The sequence below is a fragment of the Pagrus pagrus genome, assembly GCF_965226575.1.
Source record: "Pagrus pagrus genome assembly, chromosome: 20".
NCBI lineage: Eukaryota > Metazoa > Chordata > Actinopteri > Spariformes > Sparidae > Pagrus > Pagrus pagrus.
In genome coordinates this window covers 16,238,207-16,261,661 of record NC_140207.1, presented here as the reverse complement: position 1 = coordinate 16,261,661, position 23,455 = coordinate 16,238,207, and the positions used below count along the sequence as shown (strand labels likewise).

Here is a 23,455-nt window from a genome sequence, read left to right as displayed (position 1 = left end):
TATCTATTTTTGGTTGTGGGTGTGTTTGCATAGTTAAAAGTGTTTTGTCCGCACAGGCGTCTGTTGTAAATTGTGATGTGCTGTGTGTGTTTCTCTCTCTGTGTAATTCTGTGTGTGTCCATGCTGCCTCGCCATCCCTCAGCAGTGCCGACTGAATTATGCATTATTCAGAGTTTAATATTACTTTACATGGAGGTAAATTGGAGCTATCAATCATCTCAGACATTCATATGTGGCAGACTCTGGGAATAATTTTTGAAAGGCAAAGCAGTCTTTGGAAATCAGGGGTGATTGGCTGGGGAAATTGGGTGTGGAAATTCTAATTATTATTTCTTCATTTTCCAAGCTTTGCCTCATTCTGATGACATTAGCATTATTAGCCTTATGTTAGGGATAATTATTATTTGAGCTCCTGAGGATGCTGATGAAGTGAACTCGGTTAATGAGTTACAATATATTCAAAACTCAGAAAGTCAGACGTTTCTATCAAGTCTAATTTGCATGTCCTTCATTTTGAGTTTCGAAAACAGGAGAACATTAAATATGAGTTACCGTATCAAATGGAATTATACAGGTCTGATAGCTATCAAATTGTATTTGAAATTTTAATTAAATGAACGTATTGACATGAGTCAATTTCAATAATCTATCCCAGCAATGGATAGACTACATTTAGGAATACGACGTTAACAGCTCCGCACCATGTCACACTGAGCCATTTTAGAGGCATTTGCCTTGAAATGTGATACAGTGCATTAGTTCCCAGCCTATTTAAGCATGTCAAAGGAAAAACTGACTGAATACTGACTGCATAACAGGATTTCTTTTATGTGTTTTTCTTAATAAAGCACGTCTACAGAATATAGAAGTCCTGCAACAACGGCTGAGCTCAAGATCCAGCTCTGATTCTCAACTTATTCCAAATTTATGAGAAGTGGATATGAGATTTACACTTACTGATGCCTGAAACAGAATTTTTGACTACAGCCAGCTGCCATGCACACGCACACAAATGTATACTGTAGTGCTTACAACATGCCGACCAAAGCTAGTGCCTACAGGTGTGGCAAAACACACGAAAGACAGCAGTGATACAGTAAACTGTAAGCACTGTGCAAGACAGGAAGTCTTCAGAATTAGCAAACAATATTCCTACTTGTGTATGGCAAGATAGGGAATATTCAAAACACTCACAAAATAACTAGTCAGCAATGAAAAATCATGATTTATGAAAGACTAAAGCTATCTTTTCTTTTTGTAAAATTGTTGCTAAATGTCTGTTTTTGCACTAATGGCCCATCTTGATTAATAGTTATGGGTTACATTTACATTCCTTTTGATTTCCTCTGGAAAAGAACCACAGCTTAATAATATATACAACACTCTTTGCAATTTAGCATGCATTTCTGGGCTGCAGCACAATGCTTGCTTTAAAACACTGCTACACAAAAACTGGCTGAAATGACAAGCCTCATATATCTAGCTCCATAGTCGAGTTTGATAGCAGAAAAAAAAATCAGCAATCTGAAAACATCAGTGGTAAACGTCAGATTTTGGTGACAGCCTCTCAGGAGTAATCTGTTATAAAAGGCCTCCTGCCTCAACAGTTTAATGCAGCCTCAAGCATGTTACATTATAAGCAAAAGGACTGACTCTGGCTCATCCTTGAACATGAACCTCTATTTCTGCTATCCACGGACATGAATAACTCACAAATGAATACAGAAAGTGACCACATGTCAGCCCAGACTCTTTCTGGAAATGATATACTGTGTATACATGTTATTACATTATGTTAAGTGTTGTGTTTGCCAATTGCCTACCACACAGTGCAACTGAATAGGAGTGGTTCCCTGCAATGGCCTTCACTCAAATTGCCACCATCATGTGATGGTCTTTAGTTGCTTCCTTGATTATAGTTGTTGCCTTTGTTGCAGGTTAAGAGAACTCCACAGCCTTCTAGGCCTACAGTATGTGGCATTACACAATCTAGTCAATAGATGGCGCTCATTCTTGGACAGTGTTGCCAGATTGGGCGTTTTTCCACCGACTTGGGTGATTTTGGGCAAGATGAGACAGAATTTTGGTCTGGTGGACCATATTTAAAAAAAAAAAAAAACATAAAAAAGATACAGTGTATATACAAATACATTCATAAATTGAATAAGTTGTGAGCACACCCAGTCTGTTAACACAATGACATATTTGTTATTTGAGCTGCCCCTTTATTTTTTCTTCATTTTCAAGGCAGACGGCAGAAATTAGTTTTTTTTGTTGCATTGTAAGATGAGTTTCCTTAATAAGCCTATTATGTCATATTGAAAAAATGTGATGAACCACAATACTGTTGCTACTGTTTATGAATGCATTTGTTATTGTAGATAATATTTGTGCAGTTTTATTTTTTTTAAAATCAATTTGGGCGGATTTTGGGCTGAAAAACATAAAACCAATCTGGCAACATTGTTCGTGGGTGGACAGGACGGCGTTGTCTCTCGTGCATAAATGAACAGTTAGCCGTTGTTGTGAGCAGGACAGCTACACCTGACCATCTTCATCAATCACCAGGTAGTTTAAAATTTATATTTGACTATTGTAGTCTTTCTGAACATGGCTTTGAACGATGTACGACGTTTTTTTCAGTGTTATGTATGATTAGGTGGAACAGTCTCTAGTTGCCTGTTTTAGCTAACTTTCTGAGGGTCATCTCGGCAAAGAGGAAACGGACAATATGACTCTTGTAAATAAACGGTCTTAATGTTTCAAAGGTTGGGAATGTAGGTTTCTAGTGGTTATAACTGCATTAACCAGGCCAAATTTGACCATGGTTTCAGGATTTTGAGGGATGTTATCTTATCATTAGCTTGCAGGAGTCATATTTTTTTTAGTGCCACCATGTGTAATAATTAGCCTTGTGTGAGTGCAGGTGTGAGAGCTAGCTAGCTAGCTAGCTAGTGTAGAGTTTTTCTTGGCCCTTCTAATTGTTTGTTAAAAACTGGCTTCTTCAGTGGGTAGTGAAAGGTTTGTATTCAGTATTATGTCAGGTGATTGTATTTTGGTTTAAATACAATATATTATATAGGCTGTATGTTATGGACAATTATATTTGAATAGGAGGTTTGATGAAATGCCAACATTAAATATTCTGATATGCCAGCGAAAAAGGAGGACGGGCTTGAGTGACACACTCTTTATTGATCCACAGTGCTGTCTAGCCTGTGTATCCCTTCCTGACGGTCAGGATATCCCCTTGCTCTGGAGAAGGTAAGACATTTTCACCTGTCACAGTAGGAAAAGCACAGGTGCTACTCATAACATTAGCGAGGGCTCAGCATGACAGTGATCCAGCATTCACAATAACAGGACCCCGAAACTGAAACAACTAAATTGAATTCAGCTGTCATTCATTTTATTATGTACACCTGTGCTTTTCTACTGTGACATGCCAAAATGTCTTTTGTGATAAATGCCAGTTGCGTGATAGCATACAGTAGACGTACACAGGGATTCAAGCCCACCTACAGTACATCACATCCCATAGGAACCTCCTCCTTATTGTACATGCATTCCATCTTTGCAACTTAGATTGCATTTCAAAGCATTGTAAATATTTCAGCATTGTCATTTCATGTGAAGGGAAGAGGCACGCTTTTGATTGTATACCTTGGAGAAGCCACCCACTCAAACGTGTCAAGGACAATGGCTTCCTGATCACGCCATACTTAGGATGTGGCCTGGGTTTGGACCAGGAGGAAAAAGGAGCAGCAAAAATGAATTAATTTAGAAAAGTCTTTGTTGAACATCAATGCACATATACAGTTTGAAGTCCTAAACAGCCCACACAACCTTGATGTATCTTCTGAAGATGACAGTGCTAGGGGCATTAAAAATCAGGTCACTTACTACTTTTCTTCAGGAGACACTTAAAGCATTAAAATTTAACCTGTAGATTCTCTTAAATAGATCAAAATGAATGATTAACCTGTTAGCATCTTGTATTTACAAGCAAGGGACACAGCTCGCTGAAAACTGCTGGCCAGATTATCAGACCAGTTAGATTTTAAAAACTTGAACAGTTAGAAAAAAAATGGGATGAAAAGGGGATAAAAACGGGATATAAGGTTAGAGGGGAGTGCAGGGCAATGCAGTTGAGCCAACAAGGCATGGAGTCAGACAGCTGATGGGTCATAGGTTAAAGGAATGGGAAGCACCAGTGGACCTCAGAGGAAGGTGTGTGTACTGAACGTGTATTTCTCTGTGTGTGTGTGTTTGTGTCAGACTCACATTTTCATTTAGGTGTTTTCTGCAGGAATGGGCAGGTGCAGAGTCCTGTCGGGTCATAGTGTGAGCATGGGTCAGAAGTGCTCATCCTGCCAAATCCTATGACTCAGGGTGTGAGTAACCCCTGTGCTTGTACGTGCATGCATGTGTTTTGGCCTGTGTGTGGAGCTGAATTACCTTTTTGGAAACTGTGAGCAAAACCAAAATAAAAAAAAAAAAACTGATGAAGAAACCATTCTTGGTTGAAGTGCTCGTTCCTACAGCACTCTATAGAGTATGTGCCCATACCGAGTCTGAGCTGATGGTTATTTTTTATAGAACTGTTAATTGAATAAACTGCTGTAGCCTAATTCATACATTTGACATGAGTCACTTTAATACTGAATAAAAATAATTCTACAAATAAACACTGAAGGCCCTAATTAAAAAATATTTGGTTGAAGAAACTCCTGGAATTGATGTGAATTGCCAATGAGAAGGAAGATGCATCACTCTACTGGAGTTGTTGGGACTACAGAAGTCCATGTAGTACAGTGTAGTTGCAGAATGATGCTTCTCTTCCCTAATAGACAGTCTTTGGCTGAGTACACATACTACTGGCTTGCATTGCAGAGAGCACAACAACTAAACAAAAGCTTGATTTTGGCCTGCAGAGTTGCTCATAGAATTAATGTTAATTGGTAACAGCTGATGTGACCTGCCGCTGCTGTGGTTTGTAATTCTAACCAGTGAATGCACAGTCTCAGATGAGAAGCTGCTAGCTGAATGTTTTTACACTGCTTTTTTAAGAGAGGAGAGATAACAACTCTGTACTGTTGGAGCTTAATGAGTTCATGTATTTTTCCAACCAGGGTGTCAATACAGAGTCCTCTAATTTTCACTTGCATATGTGAGTGTAATGCTGTACTGTAAAACACAGCATTACAGCAAGTCTGTCCTGTCGTTAAGGAAAGCCGTGCTGCAGCATTAGCAGGCTGAGGTCGACAAAGTACAGTAGAGTATTGGATTTTGATCAGCTTTATTTTATCAGATACCAATCCTTGAAAATATGCCCAGACCTGCCTGGATATTGATTTTAGGATTGGCTCGGGACATCCCTGACAAAGAAAATAGACCACTGTGAAAAATCAACACTTAATACTCAACAGCATAATTCCACTGTGCAAATGCCAAGACAATTGTTTTATAATTGAGTTGTTTTCACATTGCTCCTAAATACTGTAGAATGCGACATATAACAGATACATAAACACAAATGCATTGAAGCATCGATGCAGGAAGTGGATAATGGATTAAATGATGGGAACGCTTCAGAAAGATACATATTAACAGCATAAGAAGCAGACGTGTGAGCAAAAAAATAGCCTCAGTTATTCTGAAACTTCTAGGGGCAGCTTTGTCTCAGGTGGTAGAGTGCGTCGTCCACTAATCAGAAAGTTGGAAGTTTCTCCAGTCTGCCCATAGAACTGTCCTGAACCCCGAATTGTGTGCGAATGATGAGATGTCTGACATTTAATTGTTTAAATTTATCTTGAGCATAGAAATATAGTGGGGCACTTTGGATAGAGACCGCTGTCTCGCTCCTGATGAGGAGATCGGCACCTTGCACGACAACCTTAGCTATCTATGTATGAGTGTGTTTAGTTGTAAAGGGCTTTGAGTGGTTGGTAGAGTGCATCATGTACGAGTACATTGTATTGTACATATAGCAGAAATATGTCTTCAAGGACTACAGAGAAAGACATAGTATTCCTTGATCCTCCTTTGTGACTGTAAACTTGTGAAGAAAATAGTCATAGTAAAACTTCAAACTAGGATGTGCAGTTTTTCTTCTGTTGTTTACTCTTTGTTCCCCAAGGAACTCCCCTAAATGCTGCGTCCTCTACTATTCTGTCAAAAACAGGAGGCTTTGTCTGAGCTTTTCATGTCTTATCTTGGCCTGAGCCAAATGAAATGTCGGGCCATCATTCCTCCTCAGTTCAATTGGAAGCTGCACACAACTCAAATCAGCAAGAATGCGCTGCAATTAAATGTGTCCCCAGACCTAGAAAAGCCCCATCTAGGCGCAGGTTCCTGTTATATTGTATACTGCAGGATGTAACACATCTATTCAATAGCAGCTCAACTCTGCCTGCTGACAATAGCCCAGGAAGAACATTTGGGTGGTGGAGTATTGTGACTTTTGATGACAAATGTGTTGGTACTGGGATTATCTCTAAAGCAGCCAATATACAGTGAGCCACCTTTGCAATTTTCTGAACACAGCACCTGTCTGGACACTAATCACAAAAGGTTTGTGCCTTCTCTATACATGATCATTGGTTTCCTCGGACAATAAACGGTGCACAATGATGTGTATTGTTGTATGCAGAGGCTCAAAAATTGCAATGCTGCTGGGTTTGGATTCAGATTTATTTTCTTTTCAGGTGATTCCGTCTTTGACTACAGGACTGCATTTACCAAAATCACTCAAACCTTGCTTAGCTCCCTGATTGTAATTGCATTCATGCTTGTATTTGTCAGTTTACTGGATAATGTGAATATTGTGTCAGAAAGCAGTGGGATAATAGATTATTTGATGAGCCAATGCCAAAAAGCACTGTTCTTCAGTGACAGTAAATGCAAAACAGCCACTTAGAGGGCAATGAGGAATCAAATGTTCCTCTACGTTTATTTATTCAGAGCGTAGATTTAAAAAAGCACACATCTAGTGGGTACGGACATTGTGACTTGTGAAAACAGGTGTATCTAATAACGGCTGCATTTCATTGAGGTGTACCAGTGCAGGGTGCAGGGCATTGTGCAGGCTGGCACGCTGGCTTGGCTTAGTGGCACGGTTATATGGACCGACGCCATCATTAATGTTATTAGTCACACCTGTGAGTTTCCTGCCATGAGAAAGAACTGTCATGCCTATTTCATAATACAGTAGGTATTAGTGCTACGAACGTAACTGTGTGGTGTGTGGAAACAAACCCAAACAACCACAGCACACAACTACAGTATTGCGGAGGAGCCACAGATTAAATTATTGATGTAGCACATGTTTACGTAGATTCATTCTGTTGTGGCAGTTCGGGGCTCTAGTTCATTGCTGGAGGTGTTTACTGTAGACAACAATTGCAGGACTCCACAAAGAAGGTGAGGCAAGTCTTCCCTCTGCCCACTGACTTGCACATTTGGCTGTCTCATTCAAGAGAAATGCGGCAGTCAGCCAGCTGGTGTAATATGGTCTTTGCTGGGGTTCTGGTTGCTCAGGAGCCAAACTGTGGTGACTCATCTCCACTCAGGAGGGGAGATGCCAGACACAGTAGTGGTGTTTGTCAGTGAGAGTGAGAATAACCATCTGCGGGCCATCTCGCTAGCATCTTTTATTTACCGACACCACCCTGTCTGGCCTGCTGTCTGTCTGGTGGTGAGCTGACTGGCTGATAGACTGACTGGATGTTTGATTTGCAGGCTGTCTGGATCCTAAGTGACTTTGTAAGCTCACTTGCTTGACACTAATGGCTCACTTACCCTCAATGTCTGTCTGATCGACTCTCTAAATGACATTACTTTAAATAAATACTTGCACCCAAAAAACCTGCTTGGAACTGTAAAACACTCATGTCTGTACTTGCACTGCAGAAGTTTACATGCATCAGTGTAAATATATGTGTCAGTTTAACCTAAGCTAAACCAGATTTGCATCTCCACATCAAATGTTAAAACTGAAGGGCTGAGACAAGCAGCAAATTGTAAAGCAGAAGACTCCATGATAAAATTCCACACTCCATCGGTTCATTATTTAGTCTTTTACTGAAGTCAGGGCCGCTGTATTGACAAAATCCTGTCCCCATGGTCTGTTCTCTGTAAAACTTGCAGACACACTTCCTGATTTCTCATACTTTGTATTACTCTCTGTCTGTGCTCTTAGCTCAGACAGGAAAGAGGAACGTAGATTTTTTTTTTTCTGTCGATTTTAAACGATCTCAATTAATATAACAAAAGGATAAAGTTCTACATAATGTTACATTTTATAAGTGTCAAAAGATGCATCTTTTTTCACTTCCACTGTATCCATGTTGTATGATAAATGTAGGAAAGACAAAAGTCAGATCTTTACATGGAGGACTGTTAATTGTTACACTTGACAAGGTGGTATTCAAAGCAGTTCAAAGACCCAAATGTTAAGTGTTTTTATAAGACATTAAACTATAATAATTGAGCAAAGAGTATCATCGCTTTGAAATTAACAAGTCAGTTAGAAACGTGTCACTTTCCTGTACTCTGAATAATGTAATTAAAATCACGAGAAGAGGGACATCACAGTTTAACGAGTCTACAAAGACCCTATTTGTGAAGTGACATATTGGCAGTTACACAGGTGACAAGTGTGAGTGTGTGTGTTGCAGACTTATTGCTGTTTCTATTTAGAATCCAGGTTTTTGTATTAATTCACATGCCACAAGCACCCATTATATCCACAGTACTGTAGACTCAGGTTTTTTTTGGCCCACCGACTGTCTGACGTGCTGAAAGGATTGGTTCCACCTGATATTAATTGTCTTTTTCTACTTAGTCTCTTATCAGTAGAACTTAACTTTGTATGAGATACTGGCATTTTGGAATAATATAAACAAATTACTTTGCAAGCTGTATTTTCTGCTTTATTAAACAATTCAATCATAATTTTTCCGTAATAGCACTATTCCCCACAGCATAAAAGGTAACACATTGCAACAGAAATGGATCTTGTGCTTAGTAGGACAAACACAAATTATATTATGAATAGAAATTGGTCATCAATTCAGGATATTGTTATGATCAGTATCTTCCTCCCCCTTATGATTTTTAAGCTTTATTTGCCCGTCAGAAATATTGATATTATACAATTATGTGTATTGCTTTTGTGTGTTCACATTTGACTGGGTTTTGAGTCCTTGCACCTCATCTGCACTTCCCTGGGAGCCTTGAAAACCTTGAAAGAATCAGTACCAATCAGTTAATTTACAATATTTTTATCTGTATCTGAATAGTGGAAAACTGAATTTGTAGTTGCTTGATCTGGAATTCATTCACTTGAATGAGAAATACACTGAGTGGGAGTAACTACATCAGAGAGGTGAACATTTAAATTCTTTTTATGGAGCTTCAAGCAACAGTTTGCTTACAGTTAGCAAACTGTTGCTTTTTAGCACACGACTATTATGTAAGTGATGCGCCATGTGAGTAATAGACCATATGATAGTGATGCAATCATTGAAGAAGTCACAAGTCCTGCAACAATACTACTTTTTTGTTTCTCGAAAGTGTAAATGATTGACCAACCTTGCATAGATCTAAGGTAACAGCCTTCTGAACAATGTAGATTTCTAGAGCTGACTTTAGGCTTTAAAACAGGATCGGCACACATTGATTTGACACATTTTTACCTGCCCCTTGTACTTTTTTAACTGCAGACAGCTTCATTGTGTTTCTTCTTCTCATATTAGCGATGCCAGTGCCAGAGCAGCCTGCGGAGCAGGAGAAGGGGGCCATGGTTGCCCCTGTGATGCCAGCCTCCAATGGCGACAGATCTGAGGCAGAGACGACCTCCTCCATCCTCGCCTCTGTCAAAGAGCAGGTAGGAGCTCCCCCTTGTACATGTCTTGTACATGTGCCAAAGCTGTATTGTGTTTAACTTTGATAAGACAGGCACATTTTTGATTTTGGTTGCCTCTCTTTCTTGTGCTCGTGCCTCTTCTCTCCCCTCATAGCCCTTGAACAGCTTGCTATGATGCGGGTCAGAAGGTTGTCATTGTTATTCAGGAAAAAGGCGCTCCGCTGCTCTAAAGTATTTAAAAGAAACCAAAAATTGATTGGTGCCAAGGGAATTCAAGAGTGTAATGGATGGAAATGATGGAGATTAAGGGGCAAGAGCTGTAGCCAAGTAGACATAATTGAAAAAGTCATTAAAATCAAGGCAATTACTCGACAGGGAGCATTGGAAGGTAGCTGCAGTGCCTCAAGAATGTCCATGATGCTGCCTGGGCTCAGGTTAGGGGAAGAATGGGAATTAGGGAAGGAATGGCGGACATAGAGGGGAGCGTCGAAGAAGCAGATGGGATGTAAGTCAGGACAGGTAGGTTTCCTTTGTGTGAGAAAGGAGCGAGATGGGTGTAGGACAATAATAACTGACACATTTTCTTTTGAAAGCTACTGAGATAAAAATGTTGGACTGTTAAAGGGAGGAAGAGAAAGCCAAGAAGTAGCTTTGTGGGTTTGATTATTACAGTTATATGTGTCCAAGGGAGTAATGTAGAAAAACATCACATTCAACAGCCTTGGTTACTACAGGGCATGCAGTGTGTTGTGTAAGCTTGCCCAATTAAATCAGTAAATTTTGCTGTGTGTATCTTTACTTTATTGAAGTATAAAACAAACAAATCTCACACACGAACATGTGCACAACCCTTGCGTGCGCAATGATAAGACATTCTCTTGAATTGCATTTGGTGATTTGTGTTTAGCCTGGGACTTATTCCTTTGTGTAATGGAATGCTGTTTCATTGGGATTGAGCTCATCAACAAGTGCAATACACCATAGATATATCATTTTGCCAATCTAAAATGACTCTGAAGTTCTCCTTGATTCAATACCACAAAATATTCCATTTACCCTTACCGAGTGAAGGACAAGTGCTGCTGGCAATTTAAGCTTTTTTCCCCCTGCAAATGGCATTCATTTGTGTTTTTTTCCTTCACCGGAGAAGCTCTCAGAGCTCTCACATTACTGAATCTCTGAAGCATGCTGTATTTAGTTAGATCCATGCTTTGGACCAGATTTGCACCTGCAGATTTGCACCCCAAACCCCCTTCCATTGGGAGAGAAAATGTACAGGAGTGGCTCGAAAGGGAAAACATCACCGATATGTAGCTATTGTTGAAGTTGTATTTTCTCCGTCTGCTCTGCAATAGCTCTAAAAACTCCTCTCTTGAGAAAAAATGTTTTGAAAATTCAAAATGAGTTCCATGTTTAGTCATCAGAAGGCAGGTTTTCGAGCAACATGAGTCTTATATTGAGTCTTGCAATAAGCCTAATCAGCTCTACATAGCAGTGCTGTGAAGGGAAAAGGCTGCAGTGACTGCTGGAATGTATTTTTCCCCATCAGAAAATGTCATTACTGGATCACTGAAGCGTAGCTGATTTAGTGAGATCCATGCAGCTTTACTGATCCACACCATACTAATGCAACATTGATACAAGGTAGTCAGTTGAAAAAATAACCCCCACTGTATACTACTCTATCACCCTGGTGGTTTTCATCCAAGTCCTTCAACATTTTTACATACTGTTCAAATGTAAGAGACACTTCATTTTCCTTTTTACTCTTTGGTGACGTGCAGAATGCAGTGAGGAGATAAACAAGCCATCCTTGCTGACATATCTTTGATAAAGGTATTTGACCTCCAGCTGCTCTGTTGAAGCTGATTTGTTTTTGTTATTTATTCCCCGTTTTGTGCCAGGGAAACAAAGATCTTTTTTGATAATAAAAAATAAGTAATCATTTTTAAAGTCATTCTGCCATTCATGCCACTGTCTTTGAAATAGTGCAAATTCAATCATACTAGTTTATGAAATAATGTCTTATATAACCTTTTTTTCTTATGAAAGTAACTGCTTCAAAAAGCCTTCTATATGAATTACCTACTTAATGAGTAGGAGTAGAATTTTTCAGTACTTACATAGTCTTACAAACTGATGGCAGGGATGTTATGAGCTAGTAGCTCATGAATGTGAGAGCACAAAATTGATGTGACACAGCAGATAAATATAGGCCACTGCTATTGGTGAATGGCATCTTATTTGCTGATAGGTCGACAGCAGTCAACAAGTTGAATATTGGTTGGTACCCAGCACTCCTGATTTTCACGGGAATCTCCTCATTTTCAGTCTTTTTCCTGTTGTGCCACCGATTGGTAATTTCTCCATCTAATCTCACAATTTCAGAGTGATACAAATCAATTGGATGTTTTTCAGTTGGGTGGGAAATGTGTCCTGGAACCTGTCGTGCGTTTAATCACAAGTTGCAAAGAGACAATTTTTTTCCCAATATGTCCTTTTACAGTCCTCCACCTGCACTCCCCATAGTATTTTTTCTCTTTCTCTCGTGGACCTACAGAGTTGCATGTAGATGCCGTAGTGTATATGTATGTATATGATACACTTGCCTTCAGCAGGTTTATTTGCACGATATCACATGAATAATGCATTTCCACACCAGGTACACATTAAAGTCTGCACGTAATAATTTATGATGTGTACCACACAGAAATGTGCTATTATGTGATACTTTAAATGTCTACACAGTGTATAAGAACATCTTATAAATAGAACTTATTTTTCATTGATTTCTAGCCAGTCTACAATTTGTGACTTTTTTGTGCACCAAATATGTGTGCGTGTTATAGATGAATGATGATGTAAATGTGTAATAAAAGGTTGATTCTAAATATAGCTCTCACAATCTCTCTGCCTCACATTGGCTTTCTCTGTCCAGGTGTGTATGCCTCTGAGTGCGTGTCCCTTCATATGAACATATCGTTCCAGTAACCCAGCAAGCACACTCCCATTGCAGCACATCATCATGTGTAACACACACTGTGATGTCCACACATGTGAGGATACACACATGGCTTGGATCCCATTTACTAGACACCATCTGTCTGCTTGTGAGTGGGTGTTTTTATGTCAGTGAAATCATTTCCTACCACGGTTAGCCATGGGGTTTATTAAAGGATTTCAAGAATGAGGCAAATTAATAATGGGAAGTAGTTTGACAATTAATACATGCAGTGTTCAGTAAGGAGAAAAAGGTGGTACTATAGGTGATTGTCTCTGAGTTAGGCTTACCCGCTGCTGTCTTTGCCAGTGAGTGCACCAGAAAATCCACATTTGTGAAACAGGATTGATGTTAAGCATAGCTGAGGTGATCAAACCTTGTTGCTTCTTGTGAAGATTACGTTTATATATCTGCACCCTTCTTTTATCTGAACTTGGCAGATGCATTGCCAGAAGAACAGGCATCAGATTTGCCCTGTCCATATTCACATAACAGTTGCTGATATGAGCATCAGGCTACTTATTAATACCATGAGATAAGGCACAGCATTGAAAACATGACAAGACAACACTAATTATACTTGCAGCTTAATTCTTGCTGTTTGCAGCATAAACAAATGTCCAGATATTTGGCTGCAAAGACGTTTCATTCATGAGTAGGCTGCCCCTACTGTATATGTTAACACAGGACTGACAGTAAAACTAACTAATTTATCACTCTCAGGGAAACAGCAAATACACTCAACATTTAATGCCATTGTAAAGCCTAATTATAACTGACAGCATTAAGCACCTCTCTGAAAATACTTCTAGGTTTTTACATGGCCTGCTATTTATCAATCAGAACTAATCAGAGCCTGCCAGGCTGTTCTACAACTGAACCAGGGTTACATTAAGACACAGTAAGAATGAACTGTTTAACCATAAACAGATTTTGTCTCCCCATCCTCTGTGCATCCACTGTTTTATTGAAAGCCACACTGTTTAATTTTCAATATCATAGACCTGAACATTTTCCTGATTATCTGGGACCTCAGCTCTGAAAAAACAAGCATTTTCCTTTTACAATTTCAATGACCATTAAGTATCTGAAAACTCACTTGTTTAGAAAAATGTGTTTGTGTAGCTTAAGCGTAACTTACTGGCCTGCTGAAATTCATTCTCTTCTGTATGCTGTCTGTTTATTCTGTGTTTTTGTGGAAAAACATTGGGCGGCCATTAGCTAACGTCCTGTGGAGACCAGCCCAGTTGTCCTCATCCGCTCTGATCGCAGAGAAAAATTGGAGTGACTCCCTGCATGTGGACCCAATCTAACAGCCACAGCAGCAACCTGCTAGAGGGCGCAAATACACTGCTATTCCAATGAGTTCCCTGAGATTTGATAAAGATACATGACATTGAGCAGCATATAGCCTGCAGCCATGTTACTTTTTTGTTTTGGTGGGCACAACACTCAGGCTTGGTGATCGTGGCCTCCTGGGGCATGCCTGTAACAACTCAGCATGGCCAGTTCTCTGTGTACTACACTCATCATTGCTGCTAACTCCCTCCGTCCGCCAAGGGTTGCTGAAGTTGTGCCATGTTTCTCCTCCAAAGCACATGAAGACCCAAGTTATTTTTTCCCCCAGTTGTTTTTGAGGACCCTCACCAGATAGGCACACAATAGGAAGTCATACTGTGCTTTGAAACTTGAAATCAAATAAGTATGAACCTAACTGCAAAAATGTGTGACTAAAGTTGAAAATACAATATTTATTTTTTCAAATGTATCATTTTATCACTGTCACACATTCTTTAGATTTAGATTCTTCTGTGCGAGTTATCCATTTAGATCGAAAAAAAGCTAGCGGCCAAATTTTATGTATAAAACTCAACAGGAAATCTGTTTCATGCTAAATCTCCTCATTCTAAGAGAAATGTCATCTGGCTATCTCTCTTGCTAGATTTCTCATATTTAACAGCTGTAATGCTACAGAAGGAACCATTTGAGTTTCTGAAGATGCTTTGCAGTATGTTGCATCATGTCTCAACTTGCCTCAGGAGAGCTCCACAGAGACCAATTTAACCAGGGCTGATATGCTTTACAATCTCAGTTTTCTGCATATTTTCATTTAGCAGGAGTTAATGTCCTGCTCTGTTTCTGGAACAATTTAACTTTCTTTCTTGCTAAATCATCATCTGCATTTTATTTCATGTTTCCCTGATTGATAGTGTGATGTAATGATTTCACCTGTAATGAATTTAATGAAACCTGTTGTATGTGCTTTTCTAAACACCTAGCAGGCAGTTAATCTTTCCTGAGAAAAATACCCTGGCTTAAAAGAGGTGATGCATTACTTTGTATTCTTTATCTCTGCATTTTAGCAAAGCCAATTTGGTTTCAGATTCCATTCTATTATTGATAAATCATGGTTGCCTTTAGAGCCAGAAACACACAAATAAACAGAGAGAACAAAGGCTTCAGTATAAAAAATGTAAAAATTGAAAAAAATATTTTGAAGGAAGAATATTTTTAGGATGCTTAAAAATTCTAGTCTGTTATTTTCTCTAAGAACCTGCTGACTGACTGACTGACTGACTGAGTGAAGATGTGACCAGAGCTCTAAATTTCTAGATACTGTGTTTTAAATGAAATTAACATTCGCCATGTAATTATTTTTTGATTTTATTAGATCTTAATTTTTCTTGCTGAAAAGGACTCTGACTGATTTTATCACTATATTTCTGAATACTTCTACACAATGTACACAGCAGAAGCGCAGTTTAAGATCTGGTGGGAATGAATTGAAGTGGGTCAGTACAATGTGTATTCTACTGGGCTGGGGAAGTGGTGTGCAGATGGACAGGGAAAGTCATGTGATGGGGAATGGGGTACTGTAGGGCGTGGGAGTGGGAGGGTCAGTGCATGGCAGGGGAAAAACATTTAACTTGTACAATATACACATAAGATCACACTTTGCATTAAATATTGTGATGAACCTTTTAGCGGCAAGTTGCAACATAATTCAACACATACATGCTCAGTGTATCACTTTACAATACTCGTGCTTGTGTGTGAATTTGTGTTTTTATTTTGCCCGCATGATGGTGTCATCTCTGTGAAGTGAATTGGGGTAGGTGGAAGTAATAAAATATATGAATGCATCTACAGGGATGACTCATGCTAGGAAAAAACAAACAAACAAAAAAACAGCAAGTCTTTGCATTTAAGAAAGTGGAACAGGCAAATGTCTGACATATTTGTTTGAAAATGACAGAAACGACATTTAACAAAATAGCTAGAAATTAACTTTTATTTGATGAACTCATCGATTAATATCACCGTTGTGATCAGGGTCATTGTCAGAGTTGTAGTTGTGGCTAGCACTGTCATCATCATTATCATTTCATCATATATTTCCTCTGCTCCTACTACATATACTGTACCCTATGTTCATCCACCTTCGTGTTTGTTGCATGTGAGCTGAAAGTATCCATAAAGCACTCAAGTTATCAAGGGTTCACAACTGATGGAGGCTCTTACTTTGGGTATTTGAAAGGAGCAAGGTCTTTTTCAGAGCAGAGAGGGTAATGTATTCTGTCCTCTAGCCGGCCGATGTATTCTCCAGACTCCGGAGCTTCAGTGCACTTCATTGGCCTTTACAGTGAGCTGAAAACTTTCCTTTTGCTAATATGCTCTCACTAAGCTTGACTACTATTCTGGGCCTTTACTGTGTGCATATTCTCAACACTTCGACACTAGTCTCTAACACTTATATACGTTGCTTTAAAAGTGATTTATAGGTGTCTCTGTGTCATTTACAACTTGCCTTGAAACTCCATTTGTGTACATGTGTGTCATTTGTGTGTGTGTATGTATACTAATAGACTTTTCTGCTTCTCTGCTTCACCGTCCATCTCTGCCTCTCCTATTCTCTCCCCTTTATCGATACCCTGTCTATTGCTGGGGTTGACAGCTGTGTTTTGTAGCTGGTATAAATGAACTCAGGGTCAGAATGATGGCTAAGAAATGATTCCTCTCACACACACCCACGACTATCAAATACAGCAGCTGATGAAAAACCTTGTGACTCCTGAGATTAAACATGTCACAAACAGGAAATTAAATACTTCCAAAACTTATTTTCCAGTTGATAGAAATCGTGAAATTATTGATAATGTTTTCAAGGGGTTCAAAGGTTTGTGAAACCTGAAATCAATGTAAGCCAATTTATGCAAAAGCAATTGGAAATTGTAAGGTTCCTCGCTGCTATAACAGCATAATGCATACTCTTTTTACTATGGCAGCGGTTAACTCTGAAATGACACACCATCTTACAGTTTGAACTTTGACAGCACATTCAGTGAGTGGATATGCTGGTTCAAAGCTTTTTGTGCTTTGAACCTATCTGCCAGCCCCTCTGCTGGTGTTTTTTTAGACTGAAAATTGGGTTCGGTGCCTCTTTCACTCTGTGTGTGTCCTCAGTGTCCTTCAACATTTGTCTCTTTCCCTCTGCCAGTGTGGGAACAGATCATTTAGCCTACAGGCATTCTGAACTGTGTGTGTATGGCAGGATTAATTACACATAATGTGTTGTATGTACATAATATGCTCATTAAGTGTAGCTGTGCGATATGACCAAAATCTCATATGCCGACAAAACAGAAGTGTTGTCAAGAATAGCAACAATTCAGCAATTTTGAATTTAAATTAGTTTCAATACTGATTTTCCGCATTATTGATACACTAGCACTAGATGCACTTTCTCGCTCTCTCTTCTCTCTGACAGTGAGTTGACACACACTAGGGCTGGGTGATATAGTATGTCTTTAAATGAATAGCGCAATATTTTTGGGCAAATATACACAATATATAACTCACTATTTTGAAATGTTCTCAAAAGCATTTCATAAATGTAAGGACTGAGCGACAAAATCAAATATATTTTTTGACCAAATACCTCCATATCAATATTGTAGGGATGTCTATTGGTACTCTCTTTGATAAATAATCCTCACTAATTGGCAGCGATAGGTGGGTGAAGGTATGTATTAGAAGAAATAGAACAGTCTGGTAAGTTCAGAAAATGACATCAATTTACTGTAATGCAGCCTTTAAACCCGGGACAAGTAAACATTTATACAAGCCATATCACGATGTAATCGAAAAAATGCTAGAAAATGATTATAATAAATAGTTTGCATTAAATGAGCTCACGAAAAAGTCTATGCCTTATTACATTTTGAATTATAATCTTTGATTATTTAATTTGAGTCATTTCAATTTGATTATTTTCTCCTTTATTTTGAACCTTTGTGCAAATTTTGAATGAAGCATGTAAGAGATAAAAAATATGTAAAATATAAAAAGGTGAATAGAAAACCCTTTTTGACATTAGTTGAGAACAAAATAGATATAGGCCTAAAATGTGAATATGGGCAGAAATGTCAAAACCCAACATATCTCTAGCAGTAGAATGTCTGAAAGTCAAAATTACCCTATTATCTCTGTATCATGTTTACTCTGCTTCTTGTTTCTTGTGTTACCTTCATGGTCGGGAAAATGCAAAGCATTGTCTAAATAATTAAAAAATTGTTACTGAAATCAATGTGATTTGTGACACAGCAAAATAATTGATAGAGCATAATATGAAATGACAGACATTTTTCCATTGTCACACGAAATGTATCGCCGTATCCTACAGCCCTAGCATGCCATATGGCTGTGGATGAGCCTGTGCCTGCTTCGGTACGTGTGTGTGCAATTTGTGTGGATAAGTACGCTGTAATCTAAGAGATGGGTGTCTGTTTTGTAGGGAAGAAATTGCCCCGCTCTGCCAGTAAACACTCTCAGCAGGAAAGAATGGGAGACACGGATACTTGTTACACACATGTGCACACATACACACATTGAGACCGATATCAGATAACACTGTGAAGCCATATCTGTCTTACTGCAATAAAGCAGTTGCCCTCTCAGTCATTCATTCATTTCTGCTGCTGTTAGATCACCTGATCCACTCAGAAATGCCAGGTGAATTTTGAATGTCAGGGTCCTATTCCTGTTGAAGACTCGTGGCTTTTAGATGAAGCTAAAGACATCCAAGGTGACTCGTAAAGACTTTTTATACAAGCCCGTGTGGGAGATATGTCACTGTAGCAGTGGTATCCCCTTGCCATTTACTCACGGAGAGAGCATCTGTAGGAGACTGGGGCAGAAAAGGGTGGTGTTCAGCTGCCTCACCCTGGCTGTGGCTGGGGAAGAATTATTAGTTGGCCCGAAGGCTGTTGTGCTCTTTGGCACTGTTGTTGTCTGTGTGTGTGTGTGTGTGTGTGTGTGTGTGCGTGCATGTGCTCTGCCAGTGGTGCTGCAATGTTCCATTTAGTCAACATCACCCAGCCAGCACCCCCACTGTACTGTCACCATCATCATAACTGGCAGCTGGCAGGCTACATGCTACTGCAGCTGCCATGCTTTGGGCCAAAGTGAGAGAGGGCAGGAAGTGAGAGAAAGTACAAGAGAGATCAGATGAAACATGAAAATCACGCATAGTACATGTGTGTGTAAGAGAGGGGAAAGGACTGAGGGCACAGGTAGATGCAGAGATTTGGAGAAGTTATTGGTTGTTGAGTAAAGTGAATAAAAATAAGGGAAAGAAAAAGAAGTAGAGAGAACATGAGTGAGATAGTAAAAAGAGGGAGAGAGAGTTTCAGTGGCAGCCATCCAAAACCCAGCGCTCTGAGACAACTACCAAACCAGACTTGCCAATTACCGTTTGAAGGTCAATCAGTGAAAGTGGAATCACAGTACAATGCTGTTTGTACACTCTCTGTGGCAGGGATAAATGATCCAATACAAACACTAAGACTGCTGGGAAGCTCACCAAAAAACTCAAACTTTCCCTGGGAAAAACAACCACAAAGAGAAAAGTTTTTCATCAAAGCTGCTGGAAAGTATACAGCTCTCTTGAAATAGTTCTCCTTCATCTGCAGTTTGTGCTGATAATTTAAGGGAAAGCCAGTTGCAGAACATGCTCTTTGCCACTGTAATGACCTGCTGCAGGTCATTACAGAAGGGAATGCCAGTTGCAGGACATGCTCTTTGCTTCTGTAATGACCTGCTGCAGGTGCTGCCTCTGTCAGCAGTCAGGACTTAGGCACAGCTCTCGCACACTGGTGGAAACTCCCCGAAGTCAATTTATGTACTCATTATTGATTCTTTAATGTATGATCAAACTAACAATTGCGGCTAACTTTTCTTCCACTACTGTACATAAGCCTTTTTCATTATGGATGTTGTTGTAAACTTTCTGTTGCTAATGTGCCAAAAATGTTATATTTGAATTGGTTGTTAAGCATTCTACATAACCTAAAAAGGAATCTGCTCCCAATTAGGGAATTGAATTGTTTTTTTGCTGAAATGCCAATATTTTCCATCTCGTTTAGGCTGATTGCTGATACCAATATTGGCACATATTTTCTGTTACACCTAATTGCAGAGAACATCAGGTTACCTGGGAGCCCCTAGTCATTTGCAATATAAATTGCAGAGCTAGTTTGTGATCTTAATCGTGTATGAATCTGGCATGTCCATAATTTTGAAAATTAAAATTCCACCATATATTACCCACCAAATTTTACAAACTTGGTGGTCATGTGAAAATATTAGTCCCATGTGAACTGGCTTGTTGGCGATTTAAGGTTGTTGTTTTTTTAAATATCTGTTAGATACCTGATCATGCCTCATGATATGTTTAAAAGTAGCCAGCAACAGCTGTGCTGTAAGATCAGCTATATTGCGTTTAGGAGTGAAGACGGAGAAGGTCAGGAGCAACAAAAGGTTGTCATATATTCACCTACAGCCATAAAGCATCTGTCACTTGATCTAAATGAGCGGCAAATTTCTATTTATGCTTGTTATACATGTAGAAAGTGTGCATACCAACTCTTAAATATATTAATGATGTGGCTGCTAAAGAACAGACGCCTAGCCTCTAAATGTTGATGTTACATGAAGCCTTGACATCATATGCAGGAGATAATGCCAGTAAATATGAGTAAAATAAAGACTTTGCTAATCCAATGTGATTGCTCCACACGAAACACAAACATGGACAGTTCCCTGGTTATGTGCGAATAGGGGTAAAGAATGCTTTTTCAAAATGTACACATTTACTTGTCAAAATAAGAAAACTTGATACCTTTATTTCATTGAAAGCCTCTATTGGCTGATATTGATGCTGATATTGGGCCTCTGTTGTTTTACTCGAGTATGATGACTTCCATCAAAAAACTGAAGGCAAGGCAAGTAAAGTAAAATAACTTTAGTACTTTAGTACTTGCTTTGAAAATGTTGCCTATTCCAAAATGGGAGCAACTGTTTGTCTATAGCAAGTACAAACAACTGAAAACTAGGTTAAAAGTCTGCAGCCTGTCAAGGTTTCCCCCATGATGCAACGACAAGCCCAGACCCAATATTAATGTGTTCATTTGTTATGTGTCCACCGTCCCCTCCCAGAGTTATACCTGGTCATTTCTGAACGATGCAAAATCCTGTAGAACCAGGAAAAACAATGACATTGTTGGACAGAAAGTCTAATGAGGTGTGAAATCAATATGTACAATCCTGCCGCACCCGGGGCATGCTGGGTAATGGAGTGTCAGGAGCGCTTTGGAGCTGTTTTAATCACAGGGACCTCGGTTTATCCACTCGTAAACAGGCTGGTTACTGCCAAAATACCACAACCCCCTGAGATGTGTGTGGCTGTGTGTGTGCATCTGTGATGACTTTTTCCATAATTAAAGTAAACTGTGCGTCCATATGCCCATACCTACATGAAACAAAAGCATAGCAGTGTATTTGTGCATCTCTGCTTGGATTTAGTGTGAGTAAGACTGTGAGACCCCCTTTCTAAGTATGTGATCATGCTGTAAGGATCACAAGGCCCCCCCATTCCTTTTTCCTCACTCGAGTTCTGTTTCATTAGCCTTTACTGGTGTGACAGAGCCCGACGCTGATCCTGCATGTGAAGTAAGAGCTCTTCCTGCTAATCACTTAGCCTGCATCCTTCTCCATCCCCACCACAAAGTTCCTCTACCATCTGCATGCTAATGCTACCTGAGCCTCTAGCTTGGGCTTGAATTTGCCTGCATGCTAATGAACTTGTTAGCAATATCTTGAATGCTAATATTGCAATAGCCAAAGGGCTAATGTGCAGCCTGAATACTAATAATATATTGAATTAGAATACCTACAGGTAGCACTGTAACTTTAATGCTAATAGCAATGATTTGCAGATAGCCTTTGTTAACGCTTCCTCCTTGAGCAATAACGATCTGTTGGATAGCTGCCAGCACGAGACAATAAACAAGACTTTTTCTGATTCTGTAAAACCTAGCCCCAGCCAATGTAGTAAATAGTGTAAGATTGACTTAAAATCAGTTTAACTGCATCAATATTCATTTATCCTTCATTATTACTCTAACTGTCTATGGTGTGATGTGCTCTCCAGGGCACAGCAAGTCTGAGGTGGTACAGCTATGCGCTCTGGTAACGTTGGCATAAGCTAGCACCCTGGGGCTATGATCGAGGCTTGGAAAACTGCACCGTGATGTGTGAGAAAAGCATTGATTAATTGAACGTGTCTGTCAGGGCCCTTTGTTTACAGGCAAAGCTAAGCGTTAGGGTCAGACACGGGGGAGATGTTCGTGTTGGTTAGAGGTGGAGGAGCATTGTTGCTAAGTCCTTAAGTTGCACTCCCCATTACAGAGAACCACCGCAGACGCAGCAGATGCTGTTGAGTGGGTGTTTGAAGGGTACCTTTCCCATACAGGCTCCACACTGCTTTCACTTTTCATGCTCCATTGTTTCCATCAGTTTGTGTGGGTTACTACTTCACAGAAGGTGCTTTCTCTGTTGACTGTCTCTCCCACTCTGCCTTTAAATTTGCTCTGTGCTAATGATGCAATGTTATTTATATCCCTCAAACAACGATGGCTCTTCTTTTTTTAGCAGACTGGAATCATTTTAACTTTATCCTGTGTACTACAATTCAAAGATTGACTTTTTCTTTGAACTTGATGCCACTTCATCTGGTCCTGTAGTCTGGCTGACATGATTAGAAAACATGAGACGGCCTCATGTGGTTAAGCTTTATCCCTATTTGAGAGGAAATAGGCCTTTCATTCTCCCTGAGTCCCTATCGATCTGAAAATGAGAAAATGGAAAGATTACTGTGTGATGGAAAGAGCCATTAAAGAACTGGGGAGGCAAAGTGCTCAGAAAAGGCCCAAGTATTTATCAGTTCACTGGCATTTTTTAGCTTATTTATCCAGGGAATTCCTGCTGATTGTGCAAGGTCTTTTGAACAGTGCTCCAATAAAGTCACTGTTTTCTAGTTCAGGTGCTGGATCCTTCAAAGGCTGCAGTTGTACAGACCAGATATGTCATAACAAGCTGACAAGGCCTGAGAGAAACATCCTTCTTTTTTCTAAATTTGGAGGACTTTCTTGGTATGTAATTTGCAGACAAGTTATTTTTTTCAATCAATTGTGTACCAGTTAGTTCCAAACTTGTAGAGCGGGTAAATGTAATGAAACTGTGTCATA

The 23,455-nt window shown here is 39.5% G+C and overlaps 1 protein-coding gene across 3 annotated transcripts in view; it reads left to right on the top strand.

Annotated features, from left to right (window-relative positions):
* The window catches only part of ctnnd2a (catenin (cadherin-associated protein), delta 2a), a 256,428-nt gene that overhangs the window by 27,362 nt on the left and 205,611 nt on the right, over positions 1-23,455 (top strand). For 2 of the 3 annotated variants that reach the window (XM_084340351.1, XM_084340349.1), the window contains exon 2: positions 9,759-9,889. In XM_084340351.1, the coding sequence (XP_084196477.1) occupies positions 9,761-9,889 (129 nt within the window). In that variant the 5' untranslated portion in view covers positions 9,759-9,760. Of the gene's footprint in view, positions 1-2,486; positions 2,569-9,758; positions 9,890-23,455 lie in introns of those variants that run through there. The other variant, XM_084340350.1, reaches the window with a different exon arrangement.